The sequence below is a fragment of the Hypanus sabinus genome, chromosome 7, assembly GCF_030144855.1.
Source record: "Hypanus sabinus isolate sHypSab1 chromosome 7, sHypSab1.hap1, whole genome shotgun sequence".
Lineage (NCBI taxonomy): Eukaryota > Metazoa > Chordata > Chondrichthyes > Myliobatiformes > Dasyatidae > Hypanus > Hypanus sabinus.
The window spans coordinates 111,903,735-111,925,766 of record NC_082712.1 but is presented as its reverse complement, the minus strand read 5'-3'; the positions used below and the strand labels follow the sequence as shown (position 1 = coordinate 111,925,766).

Genomic DNA, 22,032 nt, shown 5'->3' with positions numbered 1-22,032 from the left:
GTGTCCTGGTCGAGGGAGCTCACCACGTAGTAGTAGCGGGTGTCTTCTGAGGTGATCCGGCGAACGTGGAATTGGGCTTCGGCTTGCTGGAACCATAGGTCCGGGCGCTGTGTCCAGAAACCTGGCAGTTTCAACGAAACCCCATGAACAGAGGCGGCGTCGGTCATTTCTGGTCCAAAAATCGTTTGGACCGTCGGGGTCACCAATTGTAGCGGTGTGCTACACGCAGCGCTAAAATTACGACACGGAGTCGGTAACTGCAGTCGAAGGAAAAAACTTTATTCGAAAACTTCAGCCTCATTTTTAAGCCTCTGTCAACCGGCCCCCCATGGCGAAGAGGCTCCAAAGCTCTGTGCTCGTAAACCCCCGTAGGCTATCTAATTGTGAGTCGGTTCGGATACGCTAGGAAATGAGTCGCCACAGTATCACTGAAAAACTACACTTCATTGGATAGCCCCAATAGTCTTCACCCTATCCCTAGAGCTATGCATTCCCCCTTTCCATGACCCTGCTTCCCTACTACAGGAGGAGAAAACTAGAGGTCCATGAGCCAGTTCTCATTGTGGGATCTGAGGTGGAGAGGGTCAGTAACTTTAAATTCCTTGGCATTGTCATTGAAGACAATCCTTTGGGATCAATAAAGTATCTATCAATACGAGTGGCGGATTCGAAGAAGTGTGAAGTGATACACTATGAAAGATTGAATTTGAAAGCAGATAACAAGACTAATGGCACAATTTTCAGCAGTGTAAAGGAACAGAGGATTCTTGGGGTCCACATCCATCGATACCTCAAAGATGCTGTGCAAATTGATGGGGTGATTAAGTAGGTGTATAGTGTGTTGGCCTTCTTTAGTCAGGGGATTGAGTTCAAAAGCGATGAGGTAATGAGTGTGATATTCTGGTCACTTTATTATAGGAAGGATGTAGAAGCATTAGAGCACAGAGGAGATTTACCAGGACACTTCCTGAATTAGAGGGTGTGTCTTATGAGAAAAGGTTGAGCAAACTAGGACTTTTCTCTTTGGAGCAAAGGAGGATGAGAGGTGACTTGATAGAAGCATATAAGATGGTAAGAGACACAGATGGATTGGACAGCCAGAGATCTTTTTCCCAGGTGGAAATGGCTCATATAAAGGAGCATAATTTGAAGATAAAGGCAACACAAGTGAATCTGCAGATGCTTGATATAAATAAAAACCTGATGAAGGGTTTCGGCCCGAAATGTTGTCACTACCTCCTCCCATAGATGCTGTCTGGCCTGCTGAGTTCTGCCAGAATTTTGCGTTTTTATATAACTTGAAGATAATTGGAGGAAAGTGGAGTGAAGGAGGGGTGTCAGGTAGTTTTTTAAATATGGAATATACGAACAGTGATAACTGTGTGGAATACACTGCTGGGGGTGTTGGTGAAAGCAGATACATTAGGTTCATTTAAGAAACTCGGATAAACACGTGGATGAAAGAATAACAGGTCTATGTAAGAGAGGTTTTATTGATCTTGGAATAGATTAAAAGGTACTCACAGCATTGTGGGCCAAATGATTTTTAATCTGCTATGTTCGGTGTTCTTCTACTACCCGTTTAGGCAGGGTGATGCAGTAGAATGTCTGGTACAGCAGTTTCCTTGCACAGATGTACATAAAATGCTGGAGTAACTCAGAATCTAAGAAGGGGAATAAACAGTCAGTTTTGGGCTAAGACCCTTCATCAGGACTGGAAAAGGAGGAGGAAGAAGGCAGAGTAAGAAGGTGGGAAGAGGAGAGGCAAAGTACAAGCTGCCAGGTAATAGTTGAAACCAGATGAGGTGGGGTTGGGGGAAGGTAGTAACAAGCTGGGAGGTGATAGGTAGAAGAGTTAAAGGGCTGAAGAAAGAGGAATCTGATAGGAGAGGACTATTGCCCTTGCTGCCCATTGCACAGAAGTACATAAAAAGCTGCAATGGAAGAGAGCTTAATGGTGGAGGGTTTTATTTTGTGATCAGAAATCTGTGATGAGTGGTGTACCACAGGAATTGGGTGTGGGCACCCTAACAGCTTGCGTTATGTATTAGCAATACAGTGGTGAATGTAAGAGATATGATTGCAAGTGATACAAAAATTGATGGTGTTGTTTCTAGTGAGGAGTGTAGTTTAAAGTTGCAGTAAAACATTGATAAATTGGTCAGATACATTGAAGAATGCCAAATGGCAAATCCTGATAAACCCAAGGTGAACCATTTTAGGACTACTAATGAGAGTAGAATATACAGTACATAATGAATGGTGGTAGGATCTTAGAAGGTAATGAGGAATGGAAGGACGTGAGTGTACATGGCATTTTGTTTTTGCACATAATCATCGTGGGCCTCAAAATTGGGGCTACAGGATTAAATTGCATTTTAGAGTGGAAAGACTCAGTGGACTGTCAGTGTATATCAGTGAAATGTAGATATAGCAGGCACAAGTGAATCCAGACTTCCCTGTTAAAAGGCTCTGGTCCTTTATCTCCCCCAGTCAGCAAAAATGGTTTTGTTCTATTCTATCCGTTCGCCTTAATGTATTGAAGACCACAAGCTGTAGCTTTTCAAATTCCATGATATTGGACTGCTGGAGAGGTAGTAATGTAGGGTAAAGAAATAGCTGATGAGCTTAATAAGTAAATTGCCTCACTTTTCACTGCAGAAGACAAGAGCAGTGTTTCAGAAATTCATGAGTGTCGGGGCAGACGTGAGTCTAGTTAATATCACTGAGCAGAAGCTGCTTTCAAAGCTGAAAGGTCTGAAGGTAGATAAGTCACATGGACCAGATGGACGACACACCAGGGTTATGAAAGAGGCAAAGGACAAGAAATTATAGGCAGTTAGCCTGACCTCAGTGGTTGGCAAGATGTTGGAGTCCATTTTTAAGGATGAGGTTTCTGGATGCATAGAAGCACATGATAAAATAGGCTGAAGTCAGAGTGGTTTCCTTAAGGGAAATCTTGCCTTACAAATCTGTTAGAATTCTTTGAATAACTAACAGGCAGGGTAGAAAAAGGACAGTCAGTGGATGTTGTTTATTTGGATTTTCAGAAGGCCTTTGATAAGGTGCTATACCAGGCTGATAAGCTAGATAAGAGCCCATGGTAATACAGGAAAGATACCAGCATGGCTGACTGGCAGGAGGGAAAGAGTGGGAATGAAGGGGATCTATTCAGGTTGGCTACTGGTGACTAGTGATATTCAGCAGGGATCAGTGTTGGGACCGGTTCTTTACATATTACATGTCAATGACTTGAATGATGGAATTGTTGACTTTATGGCCAGATTAGCAGATGATGCAAAGTTAGTTGGAAGGCTAGGTAATGTTGAGGAAACAGCAAGTCTACGGAGGGACTTAGTTTAGGGGAATGGACAAAGAAGTAGCGGACGGAATACAGTGTAAGGAAGTATAAAGGTCATGCATGTTGGTTAATGGAATAAAGGTGTAGACTATTTTTCTTTGGTAAATAGGCATGCACAGGGAACTGGTAGTCTTTGTACAGTATTCCCTAAAGGTTAATTGCATGTTGAGTTGGTGGTAAGGAACACAAATACAATGTTAGCATTTATGTCAACAGAACTAGAATATAAAAACAAAGACTTAATGCTAAAGCTTTATAAAGTAATCTTCAGACCACACTTGGGGTATTGTGAGCAGTTCTGGGTACCTTATCAAAGAAAAGATGTGTTGGCATTGGAGAGGGTCCAGGGGATATACACAAGAATGATCCCAGGAATGAGAGGGCACAGCCTCAGAATAGAAAGGTGTCCCTTTAGAACAGAAGAGCAGTCAAAGTGTATGGGGAGAAAACAGGAGAGTGGAGTTGAGAGGGATAATAAATCAACTGTGATGGAGTGGTGGGGCAGACCTGATGGGTCAAATGGGCCAATTCTGCTCTTCAGTCTTGTGGTCCAAACAGAAATAGAACAGCAAACAAGAGGCAGGAAAAGGGCATGTTGAAACTCGAGCCTGCCCCAGCCTTCAATAAGATTATGATTAATTCTGGAATGACTGAATAACTAAATGGAACAAATATTCATAAATATATTTATAATAAAGCCATAAATAAGAACCAGAGTAAAAGATTATCATTGTTTTGTTAAGACAGCTCTTTGTTTCTTAGGTTAACAAAATTAATTTGCCCTTTGCTTTGGAAGACATGGAAAATTTTTTTTTAATTTCATAGATGCTCATCAACCATAGGACGAAAAGGAGGAGCACAAGATGTATTACTGCAGGAACCTTACTGCATAAATTTTCATTCTATACAGAAGGAGTTGATGCATGTTATTGGTTTTTATCCTGAGCATCAAAGAAGTGACCGTGATGAGCATATAGAGGTCAAAGTTGAAAATATTGTTTCTGGTAAGAGAATTCTAAATACCATAATTTCTCATCTGATATGTGTATTTTAACTCAGTTGTCACTTTATTAAGTACAGAAGGCATATAATAAACTGGCCACTGAGCGTATTTCTGTATGTTTGTGGTCTTCTGCTGCTGTGGCCTATCCAATTAAAGTTTCAACATGTTGTGCATTCGGAGAAGCTCTTCTGCACACCACATTGTTTTGCATGGTTATTTGAGTTATTTTTATCTTCTTGTCTGCTTGAACCTGTCTGGCCATTCTCCTCTGTTGGATTCTGGTCTTTAAATCCAAGGCTGTCTTAGAAGTCAGGAATGAGGCATAAAATTTGTTGCTTCATGATCGTTTTATTTATTAAGAGTTAATAGAACAAAGGGAACAGGAACAGAACAGTGACAGGGGTCACTGCTACTTGAAGAAGAGAGAAACAAAAGATGGGCCTCACATAAAATAGCTACTTCTATACTCAAAGATCATAAGCATTCTATTCAAATCCACGGTAAGCACTAGTCAATTCTGTGGTAAAATTAACCAGTGTGAAAATACTCATTCACTTAATGAAAGAATGAAGAAGTTTCAGAATTATACCTTGTATAGGCACTAGAGGCATATTAAATTTATGCATATAAAGGGCTACTTGTAACATGGAAGCAAGTTCACAGATTTGGTAAGTGAGAAAACACTGACTACGAATAAGCATGTAATCATTATGCTTATTCATTTATTTACAAAAAAGTAAAAAATTCGATTAAACATTTAAGTTGCCCCAAGTTACACAGACTATAAGACTAAATATTCAACATCAGATAACTTAGTTAAAAGTGCACATGGAGCATACTTTCCCAAGGTTTCTGTGTAGCATACGCTGACGACAAAGGGAAAGAGAGTGAACCTCTCATACACTCCAAGATGTTTGAAACCAGACACCAGAACAGTAGCAGACAGGACAACCAATGGGGAGAGCTACTGCAGCTTTTAAACTAACCAATCAATGATCAGCACGATAGAAGCAACTTTTGACATGTGAATAAGCCACAGCCCCACAGTACACTACTTAAAGTACAAGCAGATAATTATAAAACTGCAGAGAGAATGACAAACAGTCAGGTCCAAAACCTCTGACCTCTCTCATTAACAGGGTGTTTTCGCAGACAGAACTACCTTTCATCTTGTGTGTGAAAATCCCAGGAGATCAGCAGCTTCTGAGATACTCCATCCACCCTGTCTGGCACCAACAATCATTCCGTGGTTAGGGTCGCTTAGATCACATTTCTTCCCCATCCTGGTACTCCTTCTGAACAACAACTGAACCTCGTGACTATGGCTATGTTCTTTATGCATTGAGTTTCTGCCACGAGATCGGCCGATTAGATTTATGCAGTATCAGGAATGATTCAGTGTTGGCATTTTTTAAATAGTCCAAATTTTAGGAAACTATATACAGTGGATTCCAATTAATTGGGCCACCTGTTAATTTGGGCAGCTGGTTATTTGGGACAATTTTTAAAGAAGAAAATACCTAGAATTCCCTTCATTTACTTGAGACACTGTGCCGCTCTGGTAAACTATGTATACCTGTCTGGACATACCCCCTGCTGACTGCTCCTGTGGCTCCTCCCACAGACCCCTGTATAAAGGCGATTGGGGCACTGCTCCTCCCTCAGTCTCCGAGATGTCGTGCTCCCTTTTTGCTGCTAATAAAAGCCTTTCATTCACTTCCAGTCTCCGAGAGTTATTGATGGTGCATCAATTTTATTAACAGCAATTTTAAAACATGGAGAGCATTTTACGACCCGACAGATTGGATCTTGACCCTCAATCCCAGGAAGCCGGCAGCGCTTTCGAACTCTGGCTGGCATGCTTCGAATCGTACCTGGAGGAGATTCATGTGACCAATCCTGCCACGATATGCAGGGTTCTCCTCTCCAGGGTCAGTCCAAGGGTCTACTCCATGATCAGAGACCAAACGGACTACCAGGGTGCGATGGATGCCCTCAAAAGACAATACCTGCGGCCGGTGAACACCGTCTATGCAAGACATCGCTTAGCGACACGGCAGCAGTGGGCCGGAGAGTCAAGCGCTGAGTTTGTCCGGGCCCTACAGATACTCGTGCGGGCCTGTGACTGCAGGGGCTAATGGTGGAACAGCATGCAGAGCTCGTAGTGAGAGACGCCTTCGTTACGGGGATCAGGTCAGTGTACGTGTGCCAGCGGCTGCTGGAACACGCCAATCTTACCTTACATTCGGCAATCAAGCTGGCTGACACGCTGGAGGCCACTCTGCACAATGTTGACGCTGTCCAGGCACGCAATCTCCCGCCGGCACCATGGACACTGCAGACCCCGCAACCTGCCGGCGAATCAGCCTCGGGTGCTGCCAGTCCCAAATCTGTGCAGTGTTACTTCTGCGGACACGAGAAGCATCCTCGAAAATGCTGCCCGGCCCAAGAAGCTACCTGCGCCAGATGCAGCAAGAAGGGCCATTTCGCCAAGTCCTGTAAGTCCAAACCACAAGCAGGGTCAAGCAGTGCTGCGTGCGAGGCATGGGGGTCGCCATCTTGGTTGCCGCCATCTTGCCTGCCCGCCGTGTGTGAGGCATAGGGACGGCCATCTTGGTGGCCGCCATCTTGCCTGCCCGCCGCATGCGAGGCATGGGGCGGCCATCTTTGTCGGCGCCACCTCACCCTGCCTCTGACCCACGAGTGCTTATTGGGCACCAAGACGGCGATTCAACTCTGGCCTCTGTGACCTTCGACCAAAGCACTCCACACCAGCTCGCAAGGTCAATGATGGACATCCTGGTGGAGGGGCACAGGTCTAGCTGCCTGTTTGACATGGGCAGCACTGAGAATTTTATTCACCTGGACACAGTGCAACGCTGCGACTCGTGACACGGCCGGTAAGCCAGAGGGTCACCATGGCTTCTGGATTGCATTCCATAGACATCTGGGGGGATTGTGTAGTGACACTGGTGGTGCAGGGCACAGAATATCGGGACTTTACATTACTGATCATGCCTCAACTGTGTGCCCCTGTGCTAATGGGATTCGACTTCCAGAAAAGTGTGACAATGATGGGCCCCACCCATCAATCACTGTCCTCAGTTCCTCAGAAATCCTCAGTTCTGTGGGACTTTGTCACATACCCCATTACTGACCACACACACACATACACCGACCCGCACATCCCACCCTACACTATGCCAACAGCCATGCTACGGACACCATTTGCAGCCTCTCCACTCTCAAGATCCCTCCCCCACCGCTGTTCACCAACCTGACCCCCGACTGTAAACCTGTGGCAACTAAAAGCAGGAGGTACAGCGTGAGGGACAGGGCCTTCATTCAGTCGGAGGTGCAGCGGCTACTCAGCGAGGGGATCATTGAGCCAAGCACAAGTCCTTGGAGGGCCCAGGTGGTTGTTGTTCGGACCGGGCAGAAAAATAGGATGGTCGTGGACTATAGCCAGACCATCAATAAGTTCACGCAGCTTTACGCGTACCCCCTACCCCGCATTGCCGATATGGTCAATCAGATAGCTCAGTACAAGGTGTACTCGACCATAGACCTAAAATCCGCTTACCAACAGCTCCCCATCCGCCCGAAGGACCGCCCCTACACCGCCTTCGAGGCGGGCGGCAGGCTCTATCACTTCCTGCGCGTCCCCTTCGGTGTCATGAATGGTGTCTCTGTTTTCCAGAGGGAAATGGACCAGATGGTGGACCAGTGCCAACTGAACCCATGTTCCCATATCTGGATAACATCATCATCTGCGGTCACAACTGGCAGGATCACGACACCAACCTCCAACAATTTTTCCAAGCGGCCAAAGCTCTTAACCTTACCTATAAAAGGGACGAGTGTGTGTTTGGAACCACCCGACTTGTTATCCTTGGGTATGTCGTGGAGAATGGAGTCATTGGCCCTGACCCCGACCGTATGCGCCCCCTGTTGGAAATCCCTCTCCCCACCAACCTCAGAGCCCTCAAATGGTGCCTGGGCTTCTTTTCCTATTACGCCCAATGGGTCCCTCACTACGCAGACAAGGCCCGCCCCCGGTCAAGTCCACCACATTTCCCCTCTCAGCCGAGGCCCGCGCGGCCTTCAGCTGTGTTAAAGGGGACATTGCCAAAGCAACGATGCATGCGGTGGGCAAGACCATTCCCTTCCAAGTAGAGAGTGATGCCTCTGACTTCGCGCTGGCTGCTACCCTCAGTCAGGCAGGCAGGCCAGTAGCATTCTTTTCTGGTACCCTTCAAGGCCCTGAAATTCGGCACTCCGTGGTGGAGAAAGAAGACCAGGCCATAGTGGAAGCTATTAGGCACTGGAGGCATTATCTCACCGGCAAAAGGTTCACCTTGCTGACCGACCAGCACTCAGTTGCGTTCATGTTTAGCAACCAACAGCGGGGCAAAATCAAAAATGATAAAATTTTGAGATGGAGAATAGAACTCTCCACCTACAACTATGACATCCTGTATCGGCCTGGAAGGCTCAATGAGCCCCCTGATACCCTATCCCAGGGAACATGTGCCAGCGCACAGCTCAACCAGCTATACGCCCTGCATGCAGATCTTTGCCACGCGGGGGTCACCCGGCTTTACCATTTCGTGAAAGCCCAGAACCTGCCTTACTCCCTTGAGGAAATCAGGACGATGAACAGGGACTGCCAAGTCTGCACTGAGTGCAAACAGCACTTCTACCGTCCTGAAAAGGCGCAACTTATCAAGGCCACCCGCCCCTTTGAGCGACTGAGAGTTGACTTTAAGGGCCCCCTTCCCTCCACCGACTGCAATGTCTACTTCCTCAACATTATCGATGAGTACTCGCGGTTCCCCTTTGCCATCCTCTGCCCCGACACCACTGCCATGTCCGTCATAAAAGCCCTGCGCCAGCTCTGTTCAGATATCCCTGCTATATCCACAGTGATAGAGGGTCCTCCTTTATGAGTGACGAGCTGCGCTAATACTTGCTGGGTAGGGGTATTGCTACTAGTAGGACCACGAGCTATAATCCCCGGGGAAATGGACAGGTGGAGAGGGAGAATGCCACAATGTGGAAGGCCACACTCTTACCCTTAGGTCAAAGGGATTGCCGGTCTCTCACTGGCAGGAGGTCCTCCCCGAGGCACTCCACTTCATCCGCTCCCTGTTATGCATGTCCACTAATGCCATCCCTTATGAGCGACTGTTTTCTTTTCCCAGGAAGTCTGCCACTGGGACCACCCTACCGGCTTGGCTGACATCCCCAGGGCCAGTGCTGCTTCGGAAACATGTGAGGAGCAATAAATACTCCCCGCTGGTTGAGAGGGTTCACCTACTTCATGCGAACCCCCAGTATGCCTACATGGTCTTACTTGATGGGTGGGAGGACACGGTCTCCATCCGCGACCTGGCACCTGCAGGAGCACCAGACCCCTACCCCGAACACTCCATGGTGACTATGAACCCCATACACACCAATGTATATACACCACGAGACACCGCGCACGCCAAGCCCTACACAGACTCCTCACGACACTCCCATACCGGGCGCCTCGCACACGCATGAGGGATTACTGATACCTAATGGGCTGGCACATCAAGTCAGGCCGGAGCCAGCACAACCACCGTCACTGGTGCAATCACCACCGGTGCTATGTAGATCGCAGCGACAGACTCGACCACCTGATAGGCTTGATCTGTAAATATACTGGTAAGAAACTTCGCCCCATGGGGACTCTCTTTTAAAACAAAGGGGGGGGTTGAATGTGGTAAGGTATGTATACCTGTCTGGACATGCCCCTCTGCAGACTGTTCCTGTGGCTCCTCCCACAGACCCCTGTATAAAGGCGATTGGGGCACTGCTCCTCCCTCAGTATCTGAGATGTCATGCTCCCTTTTTGCTGCTAATAAAAGCCTATCGTTCACTTCTGGTCTCCGAGAGTTATTGATGGTGCATCAGTGGCTTATTTGGGACAGGAAACTGTTGCTGAATAGTTTGTAACTAGCATCAGTGGCATGCACTTGTATGGCCATTAGACCCTATACCATGCTTAGAGCAAACAGTTTTTAAATGGCATCTATCGTGTGTGCTTGTTTTATGTTATCCGTTTGGGCTGACAGACTCCAATTCCAGAAGTAATGATTTGATCATTTTGTTTTTTATTTTGAACTTTGAAATTTTCGGACTCTTGCCAAGGTGCCACGAAAAGATTTCATACTTGGCTGAAAAAATTACCTTGTGTTTCTGTGCTGATGTGTTCATTAACAGTCAATCAAAAAAATATAGCAGCATGCACTGGATGAATTCCTCCATTGATAACAATTATGAACTAATAACAGTTTTATAATAATGTAGTGTTATTGGTAATGTTCTAATTTGTTTTGTAATTCATTTAAATAGGTAATTTTTAACACATTTAAAGGGTAGTTTGTATTTTTTATACCTTTTTAACTATTTCTATGAAATTTTGGCTAATTGGGGCAGCTGTTTAATTGGGTCAAAACATATTCGTCTCGGTGGGTCCCAAATAATCAGAATCCATTGTAAAGGGAAAATATGACAGCGCATGGGAAGTATCAACATGGGGAAGTTGAATATTCTCTAAATGTTTGAAATATTAATTTCTTTCATTCTTTAGCTTAAATATTAACATTTATGCACATAAATCCATGATTTCCACATAAACACAGAAGTCCTGAAATTGCATTAGTATTAATTTCAAATGTACTTTGAGGATGAACCTCGCAATGAGTCCAGAGTGGGGTATACATTTGCAGTGATCCTTGCCACTTGTATTGTGGTTCTGCACAGAAGTCTGGAATAGGAATTATTTGCACTTTACTTAAAAGTGAGGTCTGTAGCTTTAAGGGACTAAAGTAAGTCACAATTACTGTGCCTATAAAAAGTATTCACCCTCTTGGAAGCTTTCATGTTTTATTGTTTTATGACATTGAATCACAGTGGATTTAATTTAGCTTTTTTGACATTGAGCAATAGAAAAAGACTCTTTCATGTCAAAGTGAAAACAGATCTATACAAAGTGAACTAAATAATTACAAATATAAAACATGAAATAATTGCATAATTACTCACCCCCTTCAGGTCAGTATTTAGTAGATGTACATTTGGCAGCAATTACAGCCTTGAGTTTGTGTGGACAGCTCTCTATCAGCTTTGCACATCTGGACACTGCAATTTTTCCACATTCTTCTTTACAAAACTGTTTGAACATTCAGATTGCATGGGGATTGAGAGCGAACAGCCATTTTTCAAGTCCAGACACAAATTCTCAATTGGATTGAGGTCTGGACTGATTTGGCTACTCCAGGACATTAATTTTGTTGTTTTTAAGCCATTCCTATGTAGCTTTGGCTATATGCTTGGGTTCATGTCTTGCTGGAAAATAAATCTCCCAAGTTGCAGTTCTCTTGCAAACTGCATCAGGTTTTCCACCAGGATTTCCCTGTATTTTGCTGTGTTTATTTTGCCCTGTACCTTCGCAAGCCTTTCAGGTCCTGCTGCATTGTAGCATCCCCACTGCAAGATGCAGCCACCACCATGTTTCATGGTAGGGATGGTGTGTTTTTGATTATGTATACTGTTTGGATTATGGCTAACATAGCATTCAGACTGGTTTCATCAATTTTGGTTTCATCAGACCATAGAACCTTCTTCCAGCTGACTTCAGAGTCTCCCACATGCCTTCTGCAAACTCTAGCTGAGATTTCATGTGTTTTTTTTTTCAACAGTGGCTTTCTCTTTGCCACTCGCCCATAAAACTGCGACTGGTGAAGCGCCCGAGCAGCAGTTGTTGTATGTGCAGTCTCTCCCATCTCAGCCACTGGAGCTTGTAACTCTTCCAGAGTTGTCTTAGGTCTCTTAATGGCCTTACTCACTAGTCCCCTTCTTGCACAGTCACTCAGTTTTTGGGGATGGCCTGCTCTAGGCAGATTTACAGCTGTGCCATATCCTTCCCATTTCTTGATGATTGAATTAACTGTACTCCGAGAGTTATTCAGTGACTTGGAAATTTTCTTGTTTCCATGACCTGACTTGCACTTTTCGATATCCCCTTCATGGTGTTGCTTGAGTGTTCTTTTGTCTTCATGGTGTAGTTTTTGGCAGGATACTGACTCAGCAGCAGTTAGACCATCCAGATACTGGGGTATTTTTACTGCAATCAATTGAAATGTTTAGACTAAACACAGGTCTCCAAAAACAGATCTCCATTTAATTAATTATATGACTTCTAAAACCAATTGGCTGCACCAGTGATGATTTCGTGTGTCATATAAAATGGGGTGAATACTTATGCAATCAATTATTTTGTGTTTTATATTTGTAATTAATTTAGATCACTTTGTAGAGATCAGTTTTCATTTTGACAAGAAAGGATCATTTTTGTTGATCAGTGTCAAAAAGGTCAAATTAAATCCACTGTGAATCAATGTAGTAAAACAGTAAAACATAAAAACTTTAGGGCGCAGGGGGTGAATACTCTTTATAGGTACTGTAATTTCTGTAACTGAGATTTACTGAAGATTTGGGCTATTCTTAATTGTCCATTTTAAATTGCTGGATTTCTAAAGATTTTAATTACTTTGAACAGATTGCCTTAATAGACTTTGAATGTTTCAATGTCAGAAATGTTAAGAACAATCATTGTGTATTTTTCAGGATTGATAGTCAGGAGTTTTGTTTTGGCTAGGTGTCAAATAACTTGAGATGTTTTGTTAGAAACATATAAACAGAAAACCTACAGCACAATACGTGTCCTTCAGCCCATAATGCTGTGCCAAACATGTACTTACTTTACAAATTACCTAGGGTTACCAATAACCCTCTATTTTTCTAGGCTATCCAAGAGAGTCTCTTAAAAGACCATATCATCATCGCCGGCAGCCCATTCTATGCACTCACCATTCTCTATGTAAAAAAAACTTACCCCTGATATCTCCTCTGTACCTACTTCCAAGCACCTCAAAACTGTGCCCTCTCATGTTAACTTTCATTCCTGGGAAAAAGCCTCTGACTATCCACACGATCAATGCCTTTATCATGTTATCTGTCAGGTCACCTCTCATCCTCCGTCACTCAAAGGAGAAAAGGCCATGTTCCTCAATCTATTCTCATAAGGCATGCTTCCCAATCCAGGCAACATCTTTGTAAGTCTCCTCTGCACCCTTCCTCTAATTTCCACATCCTTCCTGTAGTGAGGTGACCAGAACTGAGCACAGTACTCCAAGTGGGGTCTGACCAGCGTCCTGTATAGCTGTAACGTTACCTCTTGGCTCTTAAACTCAGTCCCAAGGTCAATACACTGTATGCCTTCTTAACCACACAGTCAACCTGCGCTGCAGCTTTGAGTGTCCTTTGGACTTGGACCCCAAGATCCCTCTGATCCTCCACACTGCCAAGAGTCTTACCATTAATATTATATTCTACCATCATATTTGACCTACTAAAATGAACCACCTCACACTTATCTGGGTTGAACTCCATCTGCCACTTCTCAGCCCAGTTTTGCTTCCTATTGATGTCCAGCTGTAACCTCTGACAGCCCTCCACACTATCCACAACACCCCCAACCTTTGTATCATCAGCAAATCTACTAACCCATCCCTGCACTTCTTCATTCAGGTCACTTATAAAAATCACGGAGTAAGGGTCCGAGAACAGATCCCTGAGGCACTCCAATTGTGACCAGCATCCATGCTGAATATGGCCCAACTACAACTACCCTTTTCCATCAGTGGGCAAGCAAATTCTGGATCCACAAAGCAAGGTCCCCTTGGATCCCATGCTTCCTTACTTTCTCAATAAGCCTTGAATGGGGTACCTTATCAAATGCCTTGCTAAGATCCATATACACTATACCTACTGCTCTACTTTCATCAATGTGTTTAGTCACATCCTAAAAAAATTCAATCAGGCTTGTAAGGCACAACCTGCCTTTGACAAAGCCGTGCTGACTATTCCTAGTAATATTATGTCTCTCCAAATGATCATAAATCCTGCCTCTCAGGATCTTCTCCTTCAACTTACGGACCACTGAAGTGTTCTCTATCCTGCATGTGGCCCCATTATGTGAAGGAAGATTACTGGGGTGTAAGTGCGAATGCAGACTGAAGTTACAGTCGGATCAGTTATGATCTTATTGAATAGCAGAGCACACGCAGGGAGCCAAGTGACCTTTTCCTGCCTCTAATTCAGAAGATATGGCTATAAAACTTGGTGTATGAAACTTGAAGGAGCTGCAGAATGTAGAGACCTAAGGAACAAAGAAAGTGGTGAGCATATTCAGAATGAGGAACAGAATTTTACCAGTGTGTCCTCGTGATTGGATATGGGAGAATTGTGAAATTGGTTTATTTTTGTCACATGTCAAGGTACAGTGAAAACCTTGTCTTCTGTACTGTTCATACAGATCAATTAATTATATGCTGTGTTGAGGTAGGACAAGATAAAACAGTAACAATGTAGAATAAATTGTTGCTGAGAAACTGCAGTTCAGATAAACAATAGTGTGCAACATCATAGCGAGATAGACTGTGAGTTCAAGAATCCAACTTATCGTTCTAGTGAACTATTTATTCGTCTGATAACAGTGTGGTAAAACTGTCCTTGTGCATGGTGGTATGTCTTTTGTATTTTCTGCATGATGGAAGAGGGGAGAAGTGGGAATATCCACAGTGGTTGAGGTCTTTGATCATGATGGCTGCTTTACTGAGGCAGGGTCCATAAAAGCAAGGATAGTTTCTGTGATGTACTGAGCTGTAATCATAACCCTCTGCAATCTCTTGTGGTCATGTGCAGAGCAGTTGCAGTACCAAGCTATTATATATCTAGAAAGTTGCTTTCTATACTACATCAATAAAAATTGTTCAAAGTTCAAAGAAAACATTATCAAGGTACATATATATCACCATATACAACCATGAGATTCATTTCTTGCAGGCAATCACAGTAAATACAAGAAATGTAATAAAATCAATGAAAGACTTCACCCAACAGGACTGAAACCATAGGTTGTGGAAATAGTTCATTGATGAGGTGAGTGAAGATGAGTAAAGTTATCCTCCTCTGGTTCAAGAGCCTGATGGTTGAGGGGTAAAATTTGTTGCTGAAGCTCGTGGTGTAAGTCCTGAGGCTCCTGATATTAGCAGCAAGAAGAGAGCATGGCTTGGATAGTGGAGGCCCTTGATGATGGATACTGCTATCCTGCGACAGTGTTTCTTGGAGATGTGCTCAATGGTTGAGAGGGCTTTATCTGTGATGGATTGGGCCATATCCACTACTTTTTGTAGGCTTTGTTGTACAAGGGCATTTGTGTTTCCATATCAGGCCATGATGCAACCAGTCAATATACTCTCCACCAGATATCTAAAGAAGGTCATCAAAGTTTGAGATGGCATTCTGGATCTTGGCACATTTCTTGGGAAGTAGAAGTGCTGCTTGCTTTCTTTGTAATAGCACTTACTTGCTGTGGTGAACTACGTGTCCCTGTCTGGACATGCCCCCTGCTGACTGCTTCTGTGGCTCCTCACACAGACCCCTGTATAAAGGCGATCGAGGCCTGGGGCCGGCCTCTCAGTCTCCATGATGTAGTATGGTGGTCACTCACTGCTGGTTCCTTCTTCCAGTCAATAAAATCCGAGATCTCGCCTTTACGTCTCAGAGTGAGTTATTGATGGTGCATCACTTGCTGAGTCCAGGACAGGTCCTTTGAAATGATAACCATATAACAATTACAGCACGGAAACAGGCCATCTCAGCCCTTCTAGTCTGTGCCGACGCTTACACTCACCTAGTCCCACTGACCCGCACTCAGCCCATAACCCTCCATTCCTTTCTTATCCATATACCTATCCAATTTTACTTTAAATGACAATACTGAAACTGCCTCTACCACTTCTACTGGAAGTTCTTTCCACACAGCTACCACTCTCTGAGTAAAGAAATTCCCCCTCATGTTACCCTTAAACTTTTGCCCCCTAACTCTCAACTCATGTCCTCTTGTTTGAATCTCCCTTACTCTCAATGGAAAAAGCCTATCCACGTCAACTTGATCTATCCCCTTCATTATTTTAAATTCCTCTGTCAAGTCCCCCCTCAACCTGCTACGCTCCAAAGAATAAAGACCTAACTTGTTCAACCTTTCCCTGTAAATTAGGTGCTGAAACCCAGGTAACATTCTAGTAAATCTTCTCTGTACTCTCTCTGTTTTGTTGATAACTTTCCTATAACTCGGTGATCAGAACTGTACACAATGCTCCAAATACGGCCTTACCAATACCTTGTACAATTTTAACATTACATCGCAACTCAATGCTCTGATTTATAAAGGCCAGCATACCAAAAGCTTTCTTCACCACCCTATCCACATGAGATTCCACCTTCAAGGAACTATGCACCATTATTCCTAAATCATTCTGTTCTACTGCATTCCTCAATGCCCTACCATTTACCATGTATGTCCTATTTTGATTATTCCTATCAAAATGTAGCACCTCACACTTGTCAGCATTAAACTCCATCTGCCATCGTTCAGCCCTCTCTTCTAACTGGCCTAAATCTCTCTGCAAGCTTTGAAAACCTACTTCATTATCCACAGCACCTCTGTGTACTTACTAATCCAATTTACCACCCCATCATCCAGCTCATTAATGTATATGACAAACAACATTGGACCCAATACAGATCCCTGAAGCACACCACTGGTCATCGGCCTCCAACCTGACAAACAGTTATCTACCACTACTCTCTGGCATCTCCCATCCAGCCACTGTTGAATCCATTTTACTACTTCAATATTAATACCTAACAATTGAACCTTCCTAACTAACCTTCCGTGGGGAACCTTGTCAACAGCCTTACTGAAGTCCATATAGACAACATCCACTGCTTTCCCCTCGTCAACTTTCCTTGTAACCTCGTCAAAAAATTCAATAAGATTTGTCAAACATGACCTTCCACGCACAAATCCATGCTGACTATTCCTAATCAGACCCTGTCTATCCAGATAATTATATATACCATCTCTAAGAATACTTTCCATTAATTTACCCATCACTGATATCAAACTGACAGGCCTATAATTGCTATGTTTACTCTTAGAACTCTTCTTAAACAATGGAACCACATGAGCAATACACCAATCTTCTGGCACCATCCCCGTTTCTAATGACATTTGAAATATTTCTGTCAGAACCCCTGCTATTTCTACACCAACTTCCCTCAAGGTCCTAGGGAATATCCTGTCAGGACCCGGAGCTTTATCCACTTTTATATTCCTTAAAAGTGCCAGTACTTCCTCCTCTAATTGTCATAGTTTCCATAACTTCCCTACTTGTTTCCCTTACCTTGCACAATTCAATACCCTTCTCCTTAGTGAATACCGAAGAAAAGAAATTGTTCAAAATCTCCCCCATCTCTTTTGGCTCCACACATAGCTGTACACTCTGATTCTCAAAGGGGCCAATTTTATCCCTCACTATCCTTTTGCTATTAATATAACTGTAGAAACCCTTCGGATTTATTTTCACTTTACTTGCCAAAGCAACCTCGTCTCTTAGCTTTTCTAATTTCTTTCTTAAGATTCTTTTTACATTCTTTATATTCCTCGAGTACCTCATTTACTCCATGCTGCCTATATTTATTGTGCATCTCCCTCTTTTTCCAAACCAAGTTTCCAATATCCCTCGAAAACCATGGCGCTCTCAAACTTTTAACCTTTCCTTTCAACCTAACAGGAATATAAAGATTCTGTACCCTCATAATTTCACCCTTAAATGACCTCCATTTCTCTATTACATCCTTCCCATAAAACAAATTGTCCCAATCCACTCCTTCTAAATCCCTTTGCATCTCCTCAAAGTTAGCCTTTCTCCAATCAAAAATCTCAACCCTGGGTCCAGTCCTATCCTTCTCCATAATTATATTGAAACTAATGGTTTTGTGATCACTGGACCTGAAGTGCTCCCCAACACATACCTCCATTACCTGACCTATCTCATTCCCTAACAGGAGATCCAATACTGCCCCTTCTCTAGTCGGTACCTCTATGTATTGCTGCAAAAAACTATCCTGCACACATTTTACAAACTCCAAACCATCCAGCCCTTTTTCAGAATGGGCTTCCCAGTCTATGTGTGGAAAATTAAAATCTCCCACAATCACAACCTTGTGCTTACTATAAATATCTGCTATTTCCTTACAAATTTGCTCCTCCAATTCTCACTCCCCATTAGGTGGTCTATAATAAACCCCTATAAGTGTTACTACACCTTTCCCATTCCTTGATTCCACCCAAATAGCCTCCCTACATGAGCCCTCTAATCTATCTTGTCAAAGCACCGCTGTAATATTTTCTCGGACAAGCAATGCAACACTTCCTCCTCTTGCCCCTCCATTTCTATCACACCTGAAGCAATGAAATCCAGGAATATTTAGTTGCTAATCCCACCCCTCCTGCAACCATGTTTCACTAATAGCTACAACATCATATTTCCAGGTAACAATCCGTGCTCATCCACCTTTCTTACAATGCTCCTAGCATTAAAATAGATGCATTTAAGAAACTCTCCACCTCTTCCTCTCTGTTTATCCCTAATGGTACAAACAACTTTATTATCTTTTTCTTCCTTCTCCCCTGCATCTTCGGTCTGAGTGCTCCCCTTCTCTATCACCTGCCTATCCTCCCTCACACACTGTCTACTAGCTTTCTCTATTTGTGAACTATCCTCCTCTCCCCTAGTCTCTTCAAATTGATTCCCACCCCCCCCCCCAACCATTCTAGTTTAAAGTCTCCCAAGTAACCTTAGCAAATCTCCCCACCTGGATATCCCCCCTAGGATTCAAGTATAACCCGACCTTTTTGTACAGGTCACACCTGCCCCAAAAGAGGTCCCAATGATCCAGAAACTTGAATCCCTGCCCCCACTCCAATCCCTCAGCCATGCATTTATCCTCCACCTCATTCCATTCCTACTCTCACTGTCGCGTGGCACAGGAAGTAATCCTGAGATTACTACCTTTGTTGTCCTTCTTCTCAACTGCCTTCCTAACTCCCTATATTCTCCTTTCAGGACCTCTTCCCTTTTCCTGCCTATGTCATTGGTACCTATACGTACCACGACCTCTGGCTCCTCACCCTCCCACTTCAGGATATCTTGGATACGATCAGAAACATCCCGGACCCTGGTACCAGGGAGGCAAACTACCATCCGGGTCTCCTGATCACGTCCACAGAATCGCCTATCTGACCCCCTAACTATTGAGTCCCCTATTACTACTGCCTTCCTCTTCCTTTCCCTACCCTTCTGAGCTACAGGGCTTGACTCTGTGCCGGAGGCACGGCCACTGTTGCTTCCCCCAGGTAGGCTCCCCCCCACCCCCGCAACAGTACTCAAACAGGAGTACTTATTGTCAAGGGGTACAGCCACTGGGGTACTCTCTAGTACCTGACTCTTCCCCTTCCCGCTCCTAACCATGACCCACCTGTCTCCCTCCTGTGGTCCCAGTGTGACCACCTGCCTGTAGCTCCTCTCTATCCACTCCTCACTCTCCCTGACCAGACGAAAGTCATCGAGCTGCAGCTCCAGTTCCCTAACACGGTCCCTTAGGAGCTGCAGCTCGATGCACCTGGCATAGATGTGGACTTCTGGGAGGCTAGGAGACTCCAGGACCTCCCACATCTGACACCGAGAACAACAAGCTGCCCTCACACTCATACTTCCCCCATCCTCAAATAACAGGAAAAACTGAAACCTGAACCTACCTTGCCTCACCCAATTTAAGTGCTGGGCTAGATTGAAAAATCGGGGTGTGGGAGCTGGAACCAAAGAACAGGACAGTCCAACTTGCTTCTCTGGGAGGTTTACTTGTCTCTGCATTGATCAGAGGCTGTGGCCAACAACTAATGGCTGTAGACTCATTTTGTAAACTGCAGTTCTGAATGCTATTTGCTTACTTTTATTATTTGCATGATTTTTATTTTCTCTGTACTTTGAGTGTTCGATTACTTTCTTTTGTTCTGAACTGGCTGTTTAGTTCAGGGGCATTTAGGGAAGAAGGAAGTTTGGCAAGCCCATATTGGTAATACTGGGTTTCTTTGTTTTATGGCTGCTTGAAAGGAAATGAATCTCAAGGTGGTATAAAGTATACACACTTTGATATTAAATATACTTTGTACTTTGTAGATACTCAGAATATAATTTCTTTCAAAAGAGCTGCCAAAGCTTTTATTCTGCAACTCCTGTCTTTTGAAGTCCTCTATTCTGACTATCCATGACTTCATGCACTCCTACTGGGTAAAGTAGGAATTTGCTTTTTCCTTTACAGAGTCTTGTACTCAATCACAACAGGGTTTCCACTACAGTGGATAAATCAAATGCAGACTGGGTGTCAGCTTTTTAGGACACTTCCACCAAGTCGACACAGATGAGCCTGAACCTCCAGTGGTCTGTTGCTTTAATTCTTCATCCAACTCCAATTCTCAGTTCTCTGTTATTGGCCTCTTACATTGTATCAGCAATGCCCAACATAAGCTGAAAAATCAGCACCTCAAAATATTTTAGTCTTCCAGCTTCAGTTTTTGTTTTCCTCTGTTCTTATCATTTCAGATTTCATTCATCTTCTCCTTGGTACATCTCCCTTGGACGTATTCTATGTTACTTCTGCTCTACTACCACACATGCCACTCATTGTATCCTGCTTACACCTTCTCTGAGAGTTTTACTTTAGTTTCAGTCCTGGTGAAAGGTCTCTTTGTGTGTTTCTCTCGGAGAGATTTACTTTTTGTTCTCTCCACTACTTCCCCATCACTTTTTCACCAATCTAAAGCTTTATTTAATCTGGGTAAAAACTTATCAATCTGGAACGTTAGCTCTATTTCGGACTTCACGTAAGTGAAGACCCAAAAAAATGTGATGGCTCTGAACTGGCACTTCAGTTCAGGAGCATTTAGGGAAGATGAATCAAGTTTGGCGAGCCCACACAATGAACAAATAAAACAATGGTGTTGCATGGCCCACTAAGAATTTCCTGTATATTTAACCATAACCATATAACAATCACAGCACGGAAACAGGCCATCTCGGCCCTCCTAGTCCGTGCCGAACTCTTAATCTCACCTAGTCCCACCGACCCGCACTCAGCCCATAACCCTCTACTCCTTTCCTGTCCATATACCTATCCAATTTTACCTTAAATGACACAACTGAACTGGCCTCTACTACTTCTACAGGAAGCTCATTCCACACAGCTATCACTCTCTGAGTAAAGAAATACCCCCTCGTGTTTCCCTTAAACTTCTGCCCCCTAACTCTCAAATCATGTCCTCTCGTTTGAATCTCCCCTACTCTCAATGGAAACAGCTTATTCACGTCAACTCTATCTGACCCTCTCAAAATTTTAAATACCTCGATCAAATCCCCCCTCAACCTTCTACGCTCCAATGAATAGAGACCTAACTTGTTCAACCTTTCTCTGTAACTTAAATGCTGAAACCCAGGTAACATCCTAGTAAATCATCTCTGCACTCTCTCTAATTTATTGATATCTTTCCTATAATTCGGTGACCAGAACTGCACACAATATTCCAAATTTGGCCTTACCAATACCTTGTACAATTTTAACATTACATTCCAACTTCTGTACTCGATGCTTTGATTTATAAAGGCCA

General features: G+C 43.8%; 1 protein-coding gene across 1 annotated transcript in view; it reads left to right on the top strand.

Annotated features, from left to right (window-relative positions):
* LOC132397111 (embryonic protein UVS.2-like) overlaps positions 1-22,032 on the top strand; it is a 103,700-nt gene that overhangs the window by 8,859 nt on the left and 72,809 nt on the right. Inside the window, exon 2 of the mRNA XM_059975422.1 lies at positions 4,187-4,365. Within this exon, the coding sequence (XP_059831405.1) occupies positions 4,281-4,365 (85 nt within the window). The 5' untranslated portion in view covers positions 4,187-4,280. The remainder of the gene's footprint in view (positions 1-4,186; positions 4,366-22,032) is intronic.